This window comes from Raphanus sativus, chromosome 4, assembly GCF_000801105.2.
Source record: "Raphanus sativus cultivar WK10039 chromosome 4, ASM80110v3, whole genome shotgun sequence".
NCBI lineage: Eukaryota > Viridiplantae > Streptophyta > Magnoliopsida > Brassicales > Brassicaceae > Raphanus > Raphanus sativus.
The window spans coordinates 6,649,812-6,670,916 of record NC_079514.1 but is presented as its reverse complement, the minus strand read 5'-3'; the positions used below and the strand labels follow the sequence as shown (position 1 = coordinate 6,670,916).

The 21,105-nt window shown below is 38.1% G+C and overlaps 2 protein-coding genes and 1 non-coding gene across 3 annotated transcripts; 2 read left to right on the top strand and 1 right to left on the bottom strand.

The window, feature by feature from the left end:
- Positions 1 to 7,278: 7,278 nt before the first annotated feature.
- LOC108855522 (replication protein A 70 kDa DNA-binding subunit E) lies at positions 7,279 to 9,929 on the bottom strand. The gene is made up of 2 exons (XM_018629369.2): positions 9,475 to 9,929; positions 7,279 to 9,398 (listed from the first exon to the last, which is right to left on the bottom strand). Exons 1-2 carry the CDS (start codon positions 9,756 to 9,758, stop codon positions 7,403 to 7,405), a joined length of 2,280 nt encoding a protein of 759 aa, XP_018484871.1. The 5' UTR covers positions 9,759 to 9,929; the 3' UTR covers positions 7,279 to 7,402.
- Positions 9,930 to 10,077: 148 nt separating this feature from the next.
- On the top strand, positions 10,078 to 11,888 carry LOC108848810 (uncharacterized). Its single transcript, XR_008944992.1, has 5 exons — positions 10,078 to 10,539; positions 10,652 to 10,781; positions 10,853 to 10,978; positions 11,083 to 11,210; positions 11,458 to 11,888. It is a non-coding gene; the product is annotated as an uncharacterized LOC108848810 (transcript).
- A 1,731-nt stretch (positions 11,889 to 13,619) lies between these two features.
- On the top strand, positions 13,620 to 15,986 carry LOC108850121 (uncharacterized). The gene is made up of 7 exons (XM_057006954.1): positions 13,620 to 13,992; positions 14,117 to 14,487; positions 14,577 to 14,874; positions 14,963 to 15,199; positions 15,283 to 15,440; positions 15,524 to 15,601; positions 15,715 to 15,986. Exons 1-7 carry the CDS (start codon positions 13,761 to 13,763, stop codon positions 15,796 to 15,798), a joined length of 1,458 nt encoding a protein of 485 aa, XP_056862934.1. The 5' UTR covers positions 13,620 to 13,760; the 3' UTR covers positions 15,799 to 15,986.
- Positions 15,987 to 21,105: the final 5,119 nt, after the last annotated feature.

Below are 21,105 nucleotides of genomic sequence, written 5' to 3'. Positions count from 1 at the left end.
CCAGAAGCCATCTAAGCACGTCATTGAACCCATTCGGAGCCCGTACCCGCATCTTAGCAAGAAAGAAAGACCAAATCGTGTTGCTGTAGGCGCAGTCAAAGAACAAGTGCTGCCTGCTCTCATCATGAACTTGACACAACACACAGCTATGAGGAACATTAAGACCCCACCCAATGAGTTTATCTCTAGTCACCATCCTGTCCCGAGCTGCCACCCACGCAATAAAAGCATGTTTCGGAATGCGGCCGGTAAACCAAACCGCCTTATGCCAGAACACCTCTGGTGGTAGTGGATGGAGTGCTCTCCAGGTCTCACTCGTGGAAAAGCAACCGGATCCCCTTGTCACCCCCGGATACCAAACATATGTATCATCAGCCTCCGAGTTAATGATTGCTTGAGCATCAGGAAGGCACTCTTTAAGGATTAAAATGGTGCGGCTTCTGCTTCTACTTCGTTCAAGCCACCAGCCGTCACTAGATAAGGCATCAGCCACCACCGCATCAATACTCAGACCCGTAATTTGTGGGCCTCGCTCTCCAACAATATCAATAAGAGGGCCAAATGATGTCCAGTTGTCATGCCAGAAACTTGCCGTGATTCCGGAACCCACTTCACAATGAATCATCGGCCGAGCTAAGGGACGGAGCTTACATAAAGCTCTCCAAATCCAACTTCCACTTCGTGATGCATCCAACACCCAAAAGTTTTCTGTTCCCATCAGGTTTCTTCTGACCCACGAGACCCACAACGAACCTCCCGCTGTAAACAAGAGCCAAATTAGCTTCAAGCCAAGAACTTTATTCCAATCTGCCAAGCGTTTTAGTCCCAAACCCCCTACTACTCTAGGGGTGCAGACTGAATCCCAAGCTATCTTAGCCCCCCTAGCTGAGTTTGGTGCGCCATTCCATAGAAACGCCCCACACATACGCTCAAGGATGATCACACATTCCATTGGGATGATGAACATTGAAGCCCAAAAGGAAATGGTTGAGTAAATCACTGCTTGGATTAGTTGAAACCTGCCAGCAAAGGACAAGTGCTTAACTGTCCAAGAGTTGAACCTGGCCGCTATCTTATCCAACAGAGGCTGAAAATCTGTTCTAGTCATCTTCTTGGGTGAGAGAGGGACTCCCAGATAGCGTAGAGGCAGTGCCCCTTGCGCCATACCCAACTGAGATGCCATTTCACGACATCTACTTGAACTGCCTCCGTCCAACAACAATTCTGATTTTTGCCTGTTTATCTTTAATCCCGAAACCAGCCTGAACTCCTCAAGAATATGTAATATTCCCCTGAGAGATTCCTCTGCACCATCAAAAAAGATCAATAGATCATCTGCAAAGCTCAAATGAGTAATCAAAGGTGCATCACACTCCGGATGGATACCAAATCGACCTCTCACAGCTCCAGCATCCAACATTTTTGACAACACATCCATCGCAATAACAAATAAGAGGGATGAGATGGGATCTCCTTGTCTCAAGCCCTTCTTCCCAGGAAAGAAACCATGAAGCTCACCGTTGATGGCAACACTAAAGGAAGTTGAGGTGACACATTCTTTTATCCAATCAATGAAGATAGTTGGCAGCTCTAGGGTGTTGAGGACTTTGAACAGAAAATCCCAGTTAAGATTGTCAAACGCTTTAGAGATGTCAATCTTAAGGCATCCTCTTGTTGTTGGTCCTTGAGCATGAAAATCTTTCACGAGTTCTGTTGCCAGCAAGACATTCTCACACAATAACCTGTCCTGAACAAACCCGACCTGATTCCTTTGCACAATATCTGAGACACAAAGCTGAAGCTTCTTCTTCAGCAACCTCGCCATTACTTTGTAAACTGTTGTACAAAGAGATATAGGTCTGAACGCAGAGAGCTGATCTGCTCCGACAAACTTAGGGATAAGGGAAATGATTGTTGAGTTAAACTGTCTTAGCATCCGGCTACCAGTGAAGAACTCCTTAATTGCTTCAACAGTGTCTCTGCCAACAATCTCCCAACTCTCCCAAAAGAACTCTGCCGAAAAGCCATCAGGTCCCGGGGCTTTGTTTTTTTCATTGAGAACAGAGTGGATTTAATCTCCTCAACCGTAGGAATGGAGATGAGTTGATTCGAGATGCTCGCAGGACACCTATACGACAGCAAACCGTTAAGATCATCCGACGAAATCTGTTGAATCCAATCATCCTCGGTCCCAAGCAGGTTGTGAAAATATGTCACTATCATCTCCTTTATCTGATCCCTATTAAAGACCCTGTTGCCTCCTCCATCCAACAAGTAGTTTATAAAGTTGCGAGCTTGATGAGCCACAACCATTTTGTAGAAGAATTTGGTGTTGGAGTCGCCACAGTCCAGCCATCGAATTCTAGCTTTCCTTTTGAAAAAGATTTCCTGCGCCTCCTCAAAGAATTGCCATTTCCTACGAGCTACAAATTCCTGACGGAACAATGTATCAGTAGGATCATTTAGCAATTGCTGTTGGATCTCTTTGAGAGCTGCGAGGGAGTCTGCTGCTCTTTGTTGTATATTGCCAAACCCCTCTCTGTTAAGTCTCCTGCAGGTCGCCTTGGCTTTCTTTAACCTCTGACCCAACGAAAATAGCTTCGAGCCAACTTGAATCTCTTCCTCCCATGTCTTTAACATCTCTGCCGCAAAGCTCGGATGTGAAGAAATGAAGGAAAAGTATTTGAAACTGCATTTTCTTGTAGCCGGGATATCAGAGAAAGACACTACTGCAGGGCAATGATCTGAATCTCCTGGAGGCTCGAAGATGCTCACCGCATTCGGATACAACTCCCTCCATTTATCATTGCACAAGACCCTATCCAACTTGCGAAGAATAGGATCCTCCGGTCTCCTATTAGACCACGAGAAAAATGTTCCTCTTATATCCAAATCCGCCAGACAGCTTTCAGATAAGCAGAGCTGAAACTCTTCCATTCCACGGACCGGTAGATCATACGGGAATAAAGAGAAGTGCTCCGCTGCTGTGAGAATTTGGTTAAAATCCCCTAGGACCACCAATGGAGCTGCAGCCACTAAGGGGTTATTTGAGAGAGAAACTAGGTCCTTCCACAACTCCCGTCTCTCCGCTTCTGTGTTCCTCGCATAAACAAACGCCACAGAACAACTTGTACCCGTTGCCGGATCCAAAACACCACATAAAATTAACTGATCTGTTCTTTTATAAACCACTACTGACACTGCCTGGCTCCAAAGAAGCCAGATTCTGCCACCAGAAGCTTCTGAGTAATTATGATCAAATCTCCAACCCGGAGCAACCGATCCCAAAACACTTCCCAAATTCTCTTCTTGAACATGAGTTTCTAACAGAACACCAACCGACAAACCCAAACTCTGCAACCAACTTCTAACCACTCTCTGACGACCACTACCACAAAGACCACGAATGTTCCAACTAAACAGCTTCATATATACAAAAGATGGGGAAAAGAGATCAAGCGTCACAATTCTCCTCCAGCGGGCTACCCCGGAGAAGAATCTTTGACGATTTTGGCGGACTACCAACTGCACCATTTTGCTTCCATTCGTTGAACTGTCGCAAAGCACGCCGATAGCTCCGCGAGTTCTTAGTGAACCATACAGACGTGTCCTGATCCTGGCTGACTGCAGTGCCTGGATCCGGCGCTTTGACAGAGCACTGACCCACTACACTGACCACTTCTATCTCTCCTTCCTCCAACTGAGAAACCGCAATCTCGGTGGGGTGCACAGACAAATCGCACAGAGATGATTCCTTACCCTCCACTACTGTAAGGATATCCTGCTGACTCTTCTGAATCTCTTCCTGCGATTGAAGTAACCCGTCACCAATTTTGAGAACTTCTGGAGGGGAACTAAGTGCTCTCGCTTTGGCTCTGGAGCGGGACCTTCTACGGGATCTCGACCGAGCTCTTTGCTTCAACTTTGCTTCATCAGTTACTTCACTAGGAACCTGAGAACTTTCGTTGAGAGTCAGATCATTAGAAGCGTTTACCACCTTGACCCCTGACTCCTTGTTCTCAGCGTGACTTCTCTTCATTAGTGGACGCTGACAACGATTCAGTAGATGCCCAAACTTTCCACAGTTGATGCATTTTGGTGGAAGGCTCGGGTACTCCACATTGATTCTTACCGAGTTCCCTTGAGTATCACGAACTTCAACCGCTGCCGGGGGAGTCTTCGCGAGATCAATGACAACCTTTACTTTAGTGTCTCCAAGGTGGAAGGGATCCAGCCTTGAATGCTCAGTGTGTAGCGGGTCGCCAATCCCACTAGCCACAACGCTGATGCCCTTCAAAGAGTAAAGCTGAGGAGGCACGTTCTTTAGTACCGCCCACGTCGGAGCGAAGAGGAGTTCCTGCGACGCCAAGTTCCCGTCAGCTGTCCAGGGGTAAACGGAGAAGGCACATCTATCTGCTTGCCAGTATCCCACCTGCAAGACCCACTCTCTAGTCTGCACAGAGGGGATGAAGATCAACACGCAAGTATCAGACACCGTGCGGACCGTGATGTTTCCAAATTTCCCCCAAACCGGATTTAGGTCAGCGAGAATCTTGGTCACAGAAGGCCTGCGGCCATGGAAGTGTGCCACTATGTGGTCTTTCCACAGCTCCGAAGCTTCAAGAAGCACTGAATCTGGGGCCTGAACCACTGGAGTTCCATCCTCCAAGAAGGAGGGGTCTGAGATCTTTTCCAAGTTTCTGAGGGAGGATTTGAGTCTCGCTGCGTAAGTCGGGGCCTTGACGGCTGTAGACACTGCAGGGACCGTCGAAGTTTGAAGCTTGACCTCCAAATCGCGGTTCACTTGCTGGTTTTTACGCTCTGAGATTCTCTTCCCACGGATCCCACCTGGATCTATCGGAACGCTTGAGGTCGAGTTAAACACTTGAATCGCCATGACACGAGAGAAAAATGCGAAGGAATGCCTTCTCGCTAGCCGGCGTGAGGCCAACTAACGGCGGGGGAGACCCGGAAACCTAATCGCTGTAAATCGCCCTTTTTGGAGAGAGAAATCCGAAACCAAATCCTTAACTACAAAAGATCCATTCCCATGCATATACACATACATAAACGGAAAATACCAATTTTGTGGTTATTATATTTTGGGGGCTAAAGTTTACATAATTAATTGAATAAAAGTTGTAAATTTCTTCTGTTTTGAAATATTATTATACACTAAATTCATGAAACTGTAAGACAGACGAATCGAATATTGATCCAAAATGCGTTGGTCTAAGTAGTAAAAAATTCCGGCTACAACTACCGTAACATGTATTTGATTCGCACTGAAAAAGACTGTTTAAAATGATTGGGTTTTCAGCAAACATGTAAAACCATTTTTCGAAAAAATTGAAATGATTTTTTTCTTTGCACTTTTAAAAGTTTTTAGACAAGATTACCAAAAAAAGTTTGTTAGAGAACCACTAACCAGCCAATATACTTTGGATAAAAAAACACTGTTTCAAAACGGAAGATATCATGACTATGTAACCTATAAGTAGGGTACGGAATTGTATACATAAAAATTATGAGAATATTTTAATATATTCTTTTCAAAAATATTTTTAAATATATTCGAAATTAACTAATTAATTAGCAGAAGCTGTTGGGATCAGGCCGAATTAGTCGGTGAGTTTGTCACTTGAGATAGATCCACGGAAACACTGAATTATTAAGTGTTGACTAATTAAACCGCGTTTTGAAGTACATACACTCTTCCTCCAAGACTATAGTGTATTTATTTGACAAGAACACAAATTAAAAGACTACAATGTGTATATAAATATTTTAGATTCTACAGGTTATGTGGATATTTTTAGTTTAACTAACATCGTCTGGTACATAATGTATTGTACTTTTGTTCAATATCACTATGTAAGAACTATGGTTATTTTATTTCTTTTCTTTTTTTTTGCCAACAAGAACTCTGGTTAACTATTCTCTTTTTGTATGTGAAACCCTTATATTTAATTTAACCCAAGCCGGATAAAAACAAATTCTGGTCAAAGTAAGAAAAAACTACAGCTGACTTGTATTTATATTTTAGTCAAATATAGTCTCCACTCTCCACCACCAGTCAGTTGAAACTTTTACAGTTTACTCATAGTTGCAACATCATATGAGCCGGATCTGACATGAATGATCAAGGGTCATACATAGGCTAGGAATTGTGACATACGAACCAAAAACTTTTGAATAAGCCTAAAGTTCGAGAATAAAGCATGAAAGCTCACCGTCCCCCATGTGGAATCAGTTAATGGTGCATCATCTTCCCATGTGTGTGTTTTATTTTATAATTAAAGAATAGGAATAGACGAAACCTTTGTTGTTGTTGTTGTGTGTCTGCACTGCAGCATGAAGATATTTATGAATTTCAGTAGCATAACATGTCTTCATTTAATGATTTTCTGTATTCTTTAACATGTTGTATGTCTTGACCACGGGAACAATTTGGTGTAGTCCATCTTATATAGCTCTGATCTGATTTTTTTTTTTTAAAATTAAGTATCCGGTTAATTCTCTTGAGATTGATTTCATGCACATATTACAATGAATGCTTCTTTTTGTTTTAGAATGATTGAAATGCAAAGATCAAAACAGAACTAGAACAGGGGCTGATGATTTCTTCAAGTGTTTTTCCGTAAGCAGTTCTCAAAGCTTCAATCTTAAGACATGTGAAGTTTTGAGACAGTAACGTTTTATCGTGTGAATTGTCGGTAAATCTGCAAAATCAACCCGACTCTGTTACTGAAGGTCTAAAATCGAATGCTTCTCACTCTTATCTAAAATCTCAATAGGATTTTGCTTCCTGGTTCATGTCTTGTCTCGTTCAATGGCTTCTCTACCATGTCCCTTCAAGCTCTCTGCTCATACTCATACCATATCTTCTTCCAAGGTAACCTCCTCTCTCCCGATCTCAATATGTCCCTCTGTGTAGTATATTGGGGCTGAGTCAATTTGTTCCTTCTCCTCTTTTCTTGACAAAATAGACCCAACTATTTAACCAATGATTGTTAGAGAGAACATAGTGACTGAAATCCAAACTGGTCAATCTTCATAGATGATGTTTGAAGTTGTGTATCAATTAACACCCCAAGGCTGTCAAATACCATATGCTGATATCAGAATCAATTAAAAGCCTTTTTTGCCAATCCTTCACTCCTAATCAAATAAGAATTGGCGTACGCAGATTCAGTGCCAATGAATCAGTGTCAGCAAATATCTACCTTTTAACATGTCTTCATGGGGAACGCACATATACAGATGCAATTTTTGCCAGAAAAAAATCACCATCCTTCACTAAGAAACTCAAATGGGAACAAAAACTGAGTTTTGAAGTTTGCAGAATGACAAAAGAGAAACATGATATGCATTAAAAAAAAATAAAGAGCGAGAGGATCATTCAAATGTTTGGACAGTTTGCAGAAACATGACCACTGTTCCCACAGACATAGCAGCTCATAGCACCACCACCATATTGAACTGATTGGTTTGCAGGTAAACCAAATTCCCTTCTTCCGAGTGATGAGGTTCCAATACCTGAGGTGCCAGCATCAGCGGTGTAATGGGATCCTTCTGGCCTCACAGGGAGAGAACTTGCAGTCTCTGTCCTGAGCTTCTCTATGGCACCTAGAATCACCCTGGTATCTGATGAATAGTTCACCTTGTCTACTTTCACAACCGTTGCTTTCACAGTAGGTTCATCCCCATATGTCTCTTCTTTTACCTTGAGCTTGAACATGTATTTGGTAAAAGCAACCTTACGGATGATATCTTCAAACTTCTGCTCATCATTGTGTTCATGCTTCACATAGTACAAATCTTTAGCAGGCATTCCCATTATCTCCTCACCAGCCTCTTGGAACGCTGTGACCCAAGTAAGACCTGTATGGTCCTGTAACTGGAGCTGCAGTATGTACCTGTAGTCACATTCATCCACGCTTTTATCACACTTCTCGCACCGCCACGTCCCATCTCCGTTGTCTGTCACCTTTTTATTGCAAGGACGATCACCGTTCATGATGGGACAAGCTGTGTAGTAGAAGTTGTCAACCTTCATGTATATAATAGTGGCGTTGACTGTGATCCAGTCTGGTTTCTCCGAGGTCCCTAGCTTCTCGTCTTTAATTTGAGAGATTGTTTTGCGTACGTCTACTCTGCCGCTACCGTTGAACTCTCTCGAAATGGAGACACAAGGGGCGCTCCTTCCTTCTCTCTCAAACCATTCCTTCAGCTTACGAGCCTCAACAAAGTCTGGCTCAACGAGGAGTTGGCTTGACCCAATGGTGCTCACCGCCTTCCCGTTAAACTCGCTGACCCTCCCCGACTTAACAGCAAGAACAGGAAACTCACCAGAGTCGCAAAGACTCTGCAGCTTCTGTCCTTCCGCGTTGCAGAAGCTACCCCACATAGTCACCTCAACGCTTCGACCAGACATGTCTTTCAACTGAAGAGATCTCTTCTGCGTCTCGGTCCCGGTCTTCCTCATTATCGTTCCAGTGGGGCTGATAGACGACACAACGCCAATCACATCGATGATGCTGTTAGTCTCCATGCTTTCGATATCACCAATGGAACGGAAATTGTACAGGTTCTGAGGGATGGCAGCGTCTTCCTCGTAGCACTGCTGTACCGTCGACGCGTTATCCAGCGTGATTTCGTAGTCGTGAGGGAGATGGTTATACTTCTTCTCAGCAGGACGCAGTTTCCCCCTCGAAACCAGATAAAGATTGCCAAAGACGATCTGGTCGTAGAACTGATCAGCGACATCGTTGAAACAAGTAACACGTATCTCTCCACCATGAGCGTCGAGAAGGTCAAAGCTGAACACTTTCCCATCCCCACGCTGGTTATTGAAACGCCTGAGATCTCCTTTGCTAGTGACCCTGGCCTTGATGGTCCACCTGCCGGAATAAGGGTTAAGCGCATTGATAGGAGTGTTGAGAGGAGGTGCCTCGTTCCTCGCCACTGGTCCCCTGTTCTGGTACATGGGTGGTGGTGGTGGTTGATGGCGCGTTGGAGGGCCTGAAGATGGATTGTTGTATGCCCGAGCAGAAGATGCTGATCCAGGTAAAGTAGAATTAGAACCAGAACCATACACTTGTTGTCTCTGTTGCTGTTGAGCAACATGGCTTGTCCCTGTCCCGGTGTTGTTGATTTGACGACCACCACTACTCACATCACTCCTACCACCATTTAGCTGAAAAATAGAACCAGAACCATACACTTGTTGTCTCTGTTGAGGTAAAACAGTCGCCCCTATCTCAGTGTTGCTCCTAAACCCACTAGTTGGATTAGAGTCTCCTACTCCACCACGCGGATCATTATTATTAGGCTTTCTTGCTCCAATTATATCAGCATTCGTTGCTATCACTTCCAATTGCGAAATCACAACAATCCTAACCGTCAAAAAAAATCATAATCATTCACCAAAAATTACAAAAAAAAAAAGAAGAGTATTTTTTTTTAATTTACTTTTTCTTTTGGATCTCGCTACAGAGGAAATGATCGAGGCGGAGGATGGAACCGGCTTGGAGGAGGCCGTCTTTGACGAGAGGGTTGAGAGTGATGCCGAGCATCCCCTGAATGAAGGCCGTCCCGTCTGATAGCAGAACCCTAATCCTCTCCTTGGACGGCACCGTCTGAGCCGTGAACATCTTCAGCTCCGTGACTTGGAGAACCGGTATCATGTCCTCGTGGCTCTTCACCGCCTCGTTTCTTATCATCTCGATTACCCCTCCCGTCAGAATCTCCCCCATCGTCTTGCTATAGAAATTGATTTGTGGAGGTTAAGTTTATGAATCGATTGGTTTTTTTTTGAATGTATAATGAAAGAGAAGATGAAGAAAGCTTTTGTGAGAATTGCCCTAGAAGAGAGAGTGGAGAGGTGCGAACATAAAGAGACAAGTTTGTAACTGCTATTTCTAAGGAGGAGGAGCCATTCTTCTCTTTATTCCCGTGCAAGCTTCATTAAGCCACATATCTAGGCCCATTAATATATGGCCAGGCCCATATATGCCCACCAATCACACTGAGAGTCTGAGAGCACCCCTGTCTGAAAAGATATTTTATTTCCATTTAGATTAATGAAAATTTCATTCGCAACGACAGACAGACAGACAGTCGAAGAAAGGGCAAGTAAAAACCGATTTTAATCGTTGAATCTGTAAAGTTTTTTGATTTTTCCGGTGAGACCGTCGTTTTTTCCGATCACCGTCAGAAGGAGATGGGATCTTCGATTTCTTAGTGTCTGAGTATAAATTCAGCGGAGAAAGAAGAAGAAGAGGGTTTTCTCTTAGGAGATGGACTCGGAAGAAACCGAAACGGCGTCGTCTGTGACGAAGAGAAAGAAGAAGAAGAAGAGGGTTTTCTCTTCGTTGGCTTTGAGATTCTGTACAGCGATCGTTTTCTCCATCATCGGCTTCTTCTTCTTGTCGTTTCTCTTAGGGATCTTAGTGATTCTACTCGGCGAATTGTGGGTTTCTTCTTCTTCTTCTTCCTCTGCCTCTCTTGCTTCTCGCTGCAGAATTCTCTCCAGCTGTAAGTTCAAAGCTTTGATCTTTTTGTTTGTTTGGTAGCTCCAATGGTTGTATGAAAGTTATCACATTGATTTAGTTTTGTTTAACTGGATGAATAATTTTGGATGATGTAGCGGTTGATCTAAGGTCTTCCAAAGTGTGCGGGATTGGACTTTGAACATCAAAGCACAACATGTGTTTTACCCTTTTGAGAGAGATAAATTCAGATGTCGCTACGATTACTACTGGGCTTCTGTCTTCAAGGTAAGGTCACACTTCTTTTCTCCTGCCTCTTGTAACGTTATGAGTAAAAACGCCATTTTACAATTGCACAGGTTGAGTATACAGATCACTTGATGGGTCAAACAAGGCTAGCTTTCTCTGAAGCACCTAACGAAGCCCTTCCTCCTGAGTGCAGACCTAACTTTGGTGCCGCTTTGCTCACCAAAGATAAATACAAGGCAAGTTTCTTTTAATCCATACAGATTCTTAGACTGGATGTACTTTTGTTCTGTATCTCATTGTGTGTGTCGGATTGCAATCGTTTTTTTTTTGTTTCGTCCAGGTGAATGAAACTTATGACTGCTGGTATACACTAGGGATTCCAAAGATCAAGCTTTATCAAGATGGCTTTTTCGGTTGCCAACCAGATGATCTTTCTTTTACCCACATTTTTAAACAATACGCTGTCTTGTAAGTCCCCTATGCTTTTCTTTATTAGTGTGGGAGCTTCAATCTTATCCATTTCGTCATCATGTTTCTAAGACATTGTAGGAGAATCATGAAGACATAATAGTCTGTAGCACAGGGTATTTAGGCCTTTGTTTTTGTCGGAATCATATCAACATCTTTGTCTGTTTAGTTACTCAGTCTTGTGACTCTTGTCCTGTTATTCACCGAAATGATCATCTTCCCACTTGTTTTTTTTTTCTTTCTCCAGATTCTCTAAATTGTTACAATCGTGGTTAAGTGTAAATGGAAGACGGAAGTACTGGAGATATGATGTGATCGCTGGCATTGTATCTGGCTTCTCAACCTCCATTATCACGGTCTTCATCGTACGGATCTTGAGACATGCGAAATCTTGGTTCCCTCGAGCTTGTTGTTCAGTTAGAAGCCAGCTTTCTAAAGTGAACCTCTTGGTGCAAGTGAAGCGTGCTTGTTTGGTTCTTGTTTACTTCTCCATCCTCGGGTGGATGGCTACACAATACTTGAAAATTCTTTTTCCTAAGGCTTAGAGAAAAAAAAAAGAAACACATTCCTTGAGAGAGAGAGAGAGTGAGAGAGTTGTTGAGTATGTAATGATTCGTAGAGAGTTGTGTGATGTAATCTTAAATTATTTACAGCAAAAGAAAGCAATTCAGAGAACAACAGCTTTAAAATCTAAAAGATTGATTCAAACTGTTACTAGAGTACTTGGGAACTGCTGATGGAATCTTTTTATAACTGTTACTAATAAGAGTACTTCAAGTAGACACTTCCATTGTTTGGTTCCTCGGTTTCTTTATTATGATCAGCTTCTGTGTCATTATTTCTGAAGAAGCATCTTCTTTCTCCTCCCCATCGTTCACATCTTCTGAATCCTTTCTTTTTTAATCCTTATTATCTCCTTCAACATTACAACTCTCTGACATTGCTCCTTTCTTAACCAAGTACTTGACGAGGTCCCAGGTAGAACCTTGAGCAGCGTAGTGAAGAGGTGTAAGTCCCTAGGAGTGATGAAGTTTCACTGAAACTCCGAAAAACAATAGAATTCTCTCACAAATTCCAAGTGTAAATTGCAAAAAAAAAGGGTAAAGACTAAAGAGGAAGAGAGTGATAGATACTTGAATTGGAGTTAAACTAGGAATGATATAAGTGTATCTGCTGTAGAAAGAAGTACATGTCAACTGAACAGATAAACTTGTTGCTCTCATGAAGATTTCCTTCTTACTTTTTCTTTCTTTTTAGATTCTGTAATACCGGAAAATTAGAGAGTTAGTGGTTATAAATTCCACAAAAATCTTCAAGTAGAACAAAAGATGCAAATAGAAAACAACATGATAAAGAACATATAGAAGCAAAAATAAAAATAGATGACCTAATAAAACAAACAAACAAAAAAATCTACACTACCAGAATAAAACAGAACATAACTCCTTTAAACAATCTCAGTAATAAAATTATGAAATTTTCTTAATTGCAACAAGAATAAGGTTGAATATCCGATCAAACAACTTTAATCTGAATGAATGATAAAAATAAATAAAACAGAGGAGGAGTGGGCGTTCGGGTATCCATTCGGGTTTCGGTTCAGTCTATTCGGGTTTCGGATTTTCGGGATCAAAGATTTCAGCTCCATTCGGGTATTTATAAATGTCGGTTCGGGTTCGGTTCGGATCTTTGCGGGTTCGGTTCGGGTTCGGATAACCCATTCAAATTATTTTTAAATTTTTAAAATTCATTATATACTTTAAATTTTCAAAATCTATAAGAAAGATAATATATTACATATAAATTTTAATAACAAATATGTCAAAATACCTAAATTTAACATATATATTGGTTTTCTTTGAATATTTGGATAGAGAAACAATATATATTTAACTATTTTTGGTGTTTTTAGTATACTTTAGCTATTTTAAACATTTACTTTTTACTATTTTCATATATTTTCGAGTATTTTAGAAAACTTAAAGGTATCTTATATATTTTGAATTCTTTAATATACATTATATCTAAAAATATTTATATATTTAAGTATATAAATCTTTTTCGGATATATTCGGGTACCCGAAATACTTCGGTTCGGATCGGGTTCGGTTTCGGTTTTTTAAATACCAAAATTTTGAACCCATTCGGATATTTAGTCAATTTTGGTTCGGGTTCGGTGCTATTTTTTCGGATCGGGTTCGGTTCGGTTTTTCGGGTTCGGATTTTTGCCCAGCCCTAGGAGTAACCACAAAAATAATGATTTATAACCAAACTCTTTCAAGTAAAATAAATATTATACAGAAATACACAAATCGGAATGACCAACCCTAGTTATACTAATGAGACAAGGTATCATCATCATCATATCAGGACAATAATATTGAATTTTATTCTATATTTCCAGTCTCCTTGATATAAAATAAAGTTTTCAAAAATTCCATATTTGGTAGTAAGCCCACACCAATACTAGGTTTTTATTAGGCGCGTTATAAAAGAAACCCTAGTACTACGTAGGGATGGAGGACTTGTGTGTGAGCTTTGTTAGAGAGGATGTCGGGGAACGATGCTGCGAGTAGAGCTAAAATACAGGTGTGGTGGGACATGAATGACTGCCCGATTCCAGAGGGGTATGATGCTCGTCGGGTCCGCCAAAGTATAGAAAGTGCGTTCAACGACTTTGGTCGTGTCTCCATCACTGCCTATGGCGACCAAAAACAAACCCCTTGTCACGTCCTGCGAGGGCTCTCTTCCACCGGAATCGCTGTTGCACATACCAGATCCGGTTAGTCCTTCTCTGATCGATGTTAATATGTATATATATATATATATAAAACCCCTAGACTAGAAATTTTATGTTAATTCATCCATATATATATATATATATATATATATATATATATTCACAGAAAGCACGCGCTCAGTCATGTATCGAGATATGGTGGAGTGGCGAGGTCAAAATCCACCTCCGGCTTCAATTATGATCATATCCGATCAGGTGGAAGGTGACTTGTCCTGGGATCTGGCCCGGCTACAACAGCGCACTAGTTACTACCTTTATCTGGCTTATTCAAATAAGCCTTGTCACGATTCATTCCTGAACCTTTATGAAAATTGGCACTGGGAGGAATTACTAGAAGAAGGAAGAGGCGCACCACTTGTGGCGGCGGGTGGATTATCATCATCTGCTGCCATGTTTTATTGCAAATCATGCAATTTCGATTGCCAAAGCCTGAAGACATTCAGGAAGCATCTCTCGAGTTATAAGCATGGTGTGGAAGTAAGCAAAGCATCCTCTATATATATATATATTATCTCAAATACCTTTATTTCATAATCTGAGCAACAACTCTTCTTTGTCAAGCTCAGGAGGCTATAAAACCTCCGGACACACTCTTATGTGTAACGAAAACTTGGGCAAGGAACTACCCGGCCACACCTGAACACGCCACAGCAAAAATACATGTGCTGTGGAACATGAAAGACTGTCCGATTCCGGAGGGGTATGATGCTCGTCGGGTCCGTCCAAGTATAGAAAGGGCGTTAAAGGAACTAGGCTACACTGGTCCTGTCTCCATCACTGCCTTTGGCAACCAAAAACAAACCCCTGATCACCACCTTCTTGCGCTCTCTTCCACTGGTGTCGTTTTTGCACATACCCTTCCCTGTTAGTGTCCCATTTATTTCCCCCTGCTGTTATTTAATTAATTAGGGTTTAATTTTCAACTGAAATTATTTCCTTTTGTTGAAAATAGGGGTCTTACACAGTCGCATGCTTACAAATTTTGAGGAATGGGCAGAAGATAATCCTCCTCCGGCTTCAATTATGATCATATCGGATGGACTGGCTTCGAGAAAATCCCATTCATCACTTATTTGCAGTCGACTACAAGAGAGTAACTACAACTGTTTTTTGGCATATTCAGTTAGGCCTTTTGAAATGCCAGCCCTGCTCACTTCTGCAGAGTGGCTCTGGGATAGCTTACTTGCAGGTTTGTGCTCTCTTCTTCCACTACTACATTACCACCACCAAAACTAATAATTATGCTGAGCTTTCTTTTTATTTCCTACCCAGTTTCAGAGACAAAAAGACACATTCTTCACAAGTGCAGCAGTGGAAGTGAAATGGTTGTTGCATCTACCGGTATGTTTTTTTGCGATTTGTGCGACTGTCATTGCAAAAGCCTCGATGATTTCAATAAGCATCTCTTGAGTAAAGAACATACACATGAGGTACGCATCCTCTCCCCTCTCTATCAAGTATAGATTTGTCTGGACAACAACCTATTTAACTCTTTTTACTCGTTGTAAAACAGGACAACATAATGAATACGCATTTTCAATCTTTTATTCACCGGCAAAGGCAATTTAAAATATCCAAGTACCATGATGAGGCAAGTTTTTTTCTTTTTCTTAATGATAATATATAGATTCTCAACAGAGAAAAATGTAAATGCATTTCCAAATACTCATATGTTTCATTTCATATAATATATACATGTTGTAGGTAGGATATCCTCCCAAGACCAAACGTATGAGGAAAGCACCCCAAACGGAAGGGTTTTCTCCTAAAACTAGGGATGTTGTATAAGGTTGTCCAGCCCCATTTAGTTTAAGCTCAGCCCTAAGTGAGTCTTAACCCTTTTAGAACCCATTATACTTTGTAAAATAGGGCTCAATATATGTCATTTTATATACTAATATACTAGGATGAGTTCCGCTCCATGCGCAGAATGAGAGTTTGATTTAAAATTTATTGTCTTTAACATTTTGTATATATTTCACATAAATTTAATGGATACAAACATGTTCAATATATTGCGTTATATTCTTAAACACGTGGAAAATGATATATGGAATTAGTAAATAATATTTCCTCCATTTCAATATATGTGTTGTTTAGTTTTTGCATACAAATTAAGAAAATTATTAAATTTCTTGTTTTATCCCTACTAAATGTAATTTTTGTTTGCTTAATAAATTAAACAAAGGGCATAATTGGAAAATTTATGTAACATATGCAATGGAAAAATAAAACGACACTTACAATGAAACAAGAATTAAAAGTTAGAACGACAGTTAATATGAAACGGAGTGAGTAGTTTGCATGGTGTCTTTTTGGGTAACATTTATAATATAGTGTGAATTATAATTAAATTAGTATATAATAAATAGAATTGAAAAAGGAATGCATAGAACTATTTATGTAATAATAAATGTTTATGAATGAACATTTTTAACGGTTAGTGGGAACCCTTTTGAATACATACTATACAAAAATGATAAATCTCTACAATATTAACTGATAAATCAGTTTTTTACGTGTTGCATTCACGTTAATTTCACGATAGTTAATTACATAAGCACCTTTAATGAATTGAAATATAATATTTAATTATCATTATTAAAAGGTTTTAAATAATTTATGCAAATTAAGTTTTAAATTTTAATTTTACTTTTCCTTTTTATATTTTTCAAATAGCATATATAATAAAAAGCAAATATTAACATAATTAAAAGGAAAATAATATTTACATAAAAGGAAAGAAAGCATATTTTATAAAAAATGTACTTTATATATATAATATGATTTCATTTTTTTGTCAGCAAAAAAAAGGAAATTTCACAACAGACAGTTTTTTTTTTTGAACGTCTGGATCGATTATTATCGTTTTTTTTTTAACGTCTGAGTCGATTATTATCAATTAATTATGCTATTACAATGATGAGAATATTACAAAGACGATTTTACAGCCGACAATTCTACCACCCTGTGAGAATACACGTTTGACTGCACCACTCCGAGCCGTCCTATTAGATCTATGTTAGGAGGCAGCGGGGATTCGACTTCCCCTGGGGGTAGGGTACTACGAAAGGAAGTTGATCATGGATGATGGTACGCCCTGCACCAAGCTGAGATCTTTGTAACTTGTTTCTCCATAATCTGCATAATTTGGTATTTTCTGGAGTTTGAACCCCAGACCTCCGGGGGTAGAAGCAATTGAACCCTTAGTCAAACCACTGGACCAAGGGGGCTTCCACGATTATTATCGATTAATTATGCTATTACAATGATGAGAATATTACAAAGACGATTATACAGCCGACAATTCTACCATCTTGTGAGAATACACGCCTGACTGCACATCTCCGAGCCGTTCTATGAGATCCATGTTCGATGGTACGCCCTGCACCAAGCTGAAGATCTCCTTAATCCGTTTCTTCAAAGCTGCATAATTTGGTATTTTTTAGGGTTTGAACCCCAGACCTCCGGGTGTAGAAGCATTACATGAACCCTTAGTCAAACCATTGGACCAAGGGGCTTCCACGCAAAACAACAGACAGTTTGATGTTAAAAAATAAGCATAGCTTTAAAACATAATATTAAACAGCATAATATATATTTAAAAAAAAAAAAATTTTATTTATATCTGTATTTTTTAGATTATTAAGAAATTAATATAATAACATATACTAAAATATCATTGATTAACTAAAAATATTTTATAATTGCTAATATTAAGATGTTTATTCATTTTTGCATATTTGTTTTTTAAACTTTTAATTTAAATTTAAATTTCTATATAATGAACTACAAAAGAAAAGTATCTACATTAATCAAACCTAAATAGCAGTAAACATTCTATAAGGCTTACTATTTTTAATATATTAATAAAGCATAATATACCTATAATAAGAATATAAACCCATTATGAATTTTTATAGTTAAGATTATTTAGAATATTTTTAATTTATATTTTATACATCTAAAACATAAAGTTACTTAAGATTTACAAAAATGAAAATATTGATATATGTTCATGAGTTTTCAAAATTTTAGCGGTAATGTTCATTTATAAAATTTCAGTTTTTTCTACAATTTTACAAATCCACAAATATCTAATTATACAAAAAATTATGAAAGTATGTATACATATTAAGATGAAGAACTAAACCAATGCAGTGAATAACACTAATAGAATTAAAAGTAAGCTGGTTCGAAGAAGCACTAAGCTTTTGCTTAATTGTTTAATAAAGTGATAGATATAGCATTATGTACATGCTACTTAAAATTATTATAAAAAATATATAATATATTTTTTCGATTTAATATATATTTTTAATATATTACTATATGTATAATTTATTTATTTAGTTATATAAAAATATATTTATATAAAGATGTTATTCATAAATTTTACAATTAAAAATATATTTTGAATAATATTTCACATTTAAAACACAATTTAATTATATATAAATATTTAACTTAGTTATCTATAAAATAAAAAATATATATTTAGTTAATATAATATATACAAATAATTTAATTATTATACAAAAATATTATTTAAAATATAAATAAAATATATCAAATTAAATTTAAAAAAATATAAAATATAACTAAAATATAATTTAAAATATATAAAATATTATATATAAAATATGTTTTAAAATATATAAAATATCAACATTTAAAATATAATAAAATATAACTGAAAATATATAAAATAGAAAATATTAATATTAATATATAATTATATATAAAACATAAATATAATTTAATTATATATAAATATAATTTAAAAAAAGAATATTGTTATTTTAAATTTGTTTAAATCTAAGCCTAGCTGCTTGAGAAGTCCATGGGATCTTAAGCTCAGAAAAAGCTTGTAACACATCCTCCTTGTCATACACAGGCTTGTTATAGACCGGCAAAGACTCCGATTTTGATGGTGTGAGCTCCTTGACCATAGCATCATAATCAGAGGATGGTGCAGACGGCGTATGCTTCTGTATCACTCTTTGTTCTTTGCATCCGAATTTGATGGTGTGAACTCCTTCACCACAGCATCATAATCAAAACACGACTTCTGCTTCTACTTCTGTACTACTGCTTTACTCTTAATGTTGCGAGCATAATTTGCATTTGTGTATTCAGTGTCTCATCAGCATCTGTAATAGTTGAACTTACACAGGCTGCATCACACGTTAAGTCATTAGAACAAATGCTTGAATAAAAAAATGATCGTTAAAAATAAAAATATTTTATAGATGTGAAAAACCATACCAACCATCACCATTTTGCTATTTCCTCCAAGAGAATCCTTAAGTTGGAAAATTGAGGTAAAACATAAGCAAAAAAACATACCAATAAATTATTTTAGTTTAGGACATACATAATACAAAAAAGAAAGAAAAGTTAATACCTGAAGCAAACGAGTTAACTTGCTAACACGGTAATGAATGTGAGCTCCTTTCTTTCTCTTTCTCTCATTTCCTAGTATCTTGATCACATTCCCCAGTGCTAGAAGACTACTGTTCATGTGGTGGCCTTCTTTTAATCGTATCCCGTCAGCTCCTGTTCAGTTGGCACCAGTGGCGGATCCAAAAGTAAATTTATTGGGTTCAGTTTATATACAAATATCAATACAAAACAATACACATATAAGATGAAAAAACATAACAATATTTGTGCATATATATTAAATCTATATTTTCTGATAGTATTATGATTTTTAATAAATTGTTAAAAAATAAATGTAATTTTAAGTTTATTGGCAGAAAACCAAAAAAAATCACTGATATTGAATAAGGTATGGTTCTATTTGTTATCATTTATTTTCATATGCATTAATCCTTTTATTTCCTAGTTATAATGTATGAGTTAGAAAACTAAAACTCTTATTGGTTTATGTCCAGATGATCTTCATATCCTTTTTGTTTATAATAAAACTTCCAAGGATCATTTTAGTCCGTGTTAAGAGAGAAAGAGAGACACTAACTAAAGAAACACTAACTTTGACAGAGAGATAGCGTTTAAGAAAACAAAAAAAAGATAGAGAAAGAGAAAACATATTAAATGTACTATTAAATCTCAATTAAGATTATTTATCGAGAATATTCATAAGAACATTAAAACAAAATATTAATATAGTAAATGCGTACTTTAATGTGACAAATAGAGTTAATATCTTATAAATAGAAATAGAAATTGGATTTGTTTTGGTTTTCAATCAGATTTGAAAAAGTACACCACATTTATTATGAAACTATACAATATACAGCTTTATTAGTGTCGCTATTGGTTTGTATATAAAGTAAGACAAATAGCATTGTTAGTAATTACTCTAGTTATGAATGAATGACTATATTTAAAAAGTACTATGAGAAGAGCTCTTATGCTGACACGTCAGTAAATGACATGTCTGTAAATATATTACATTTTGAAGGTTACTTTTTAAAATTGTTTCCTTTTTAATAATAAGGAGATATCAAATAAAATAGTTTTTGATTAAAATATTACTTATAACTTATGAAGTAATATTTTAAATAAAACAGTGATTATTATCATATAATAAAAGTTAATAAATCAAATAACGTTAAATCCTACGCATTCCCATAATCTTTTCACCAGCCTCTTGGAACGCTGTGACCCAAGTAAGACTTGTATGGTCCTGTAACTGGAGCTGCAGTATATACCTGTAGTCACATTCATCCACGCACTTATCGCACCGCCATGTGCCATCTCTGTTGTCAGTCACCTTTTTGCTGCATGGGCAATCACCATTCATGATAGGACAAGCTGTGTAGTAGATAAGTTGTCAACCTTCATTTATATAATGTTGGCATTGACTGTGATCCAGTCTGGTTTCTCATAGTTTCTCATCCTTAATTTGAGAAAATAGGTTTAACTCCATTAAAATGGGAGATACAAGGAGCACTCTCTTCCTTCAGCTTCTGAGATCCAACGTTGCTCACTGATCCTCCTCGCCTTAACAACAAAAACTGGAAACCCACAAAGACTTTGCAGCCTTTGTCCTTGTGCGTTGCAGAAGTTACCCCACATGGTCACCTCCAACACTTGGATCCAGTAGGACTGATAGATGACAAAATA

Coding starts and splice junctions, on each gene's coding strand:
- LOC108850121 (XM_057006954.1), top strand. CDS start 13,761: ATGTCGGGGAACGATGCTGCGAGTAGAGCTAAAATACAGGTGTGGTGG. Junction 14,875..14,962: donor TTTTGCACATACCCTTCCCT/GTTAGTGTCCCA, acceptor TGTTGAAAATAG/GGGTCTTACACAGTCGCATG. Junction 15,441..15,523: donor GTAAAGAACATACACATGAG/GTACGCATCCTC, acceptor GTTGTAAAACAG/GACAACATAATGAATACGCA.
- LOC108855522 (XM_018629369.2), bottom strand. CDS start 9,758: ATGGGGGAGATTCTGACGGGAGGGGTAATCGAGATGATAAGAAACGAG. Junction 9,399..9,474: donor AGCGAGATCCAAAAGAAAAA/GTAAATTAAAAA, acceptor TTTGACGGTTAG/GATTGTTGTGATTTCGCAAT.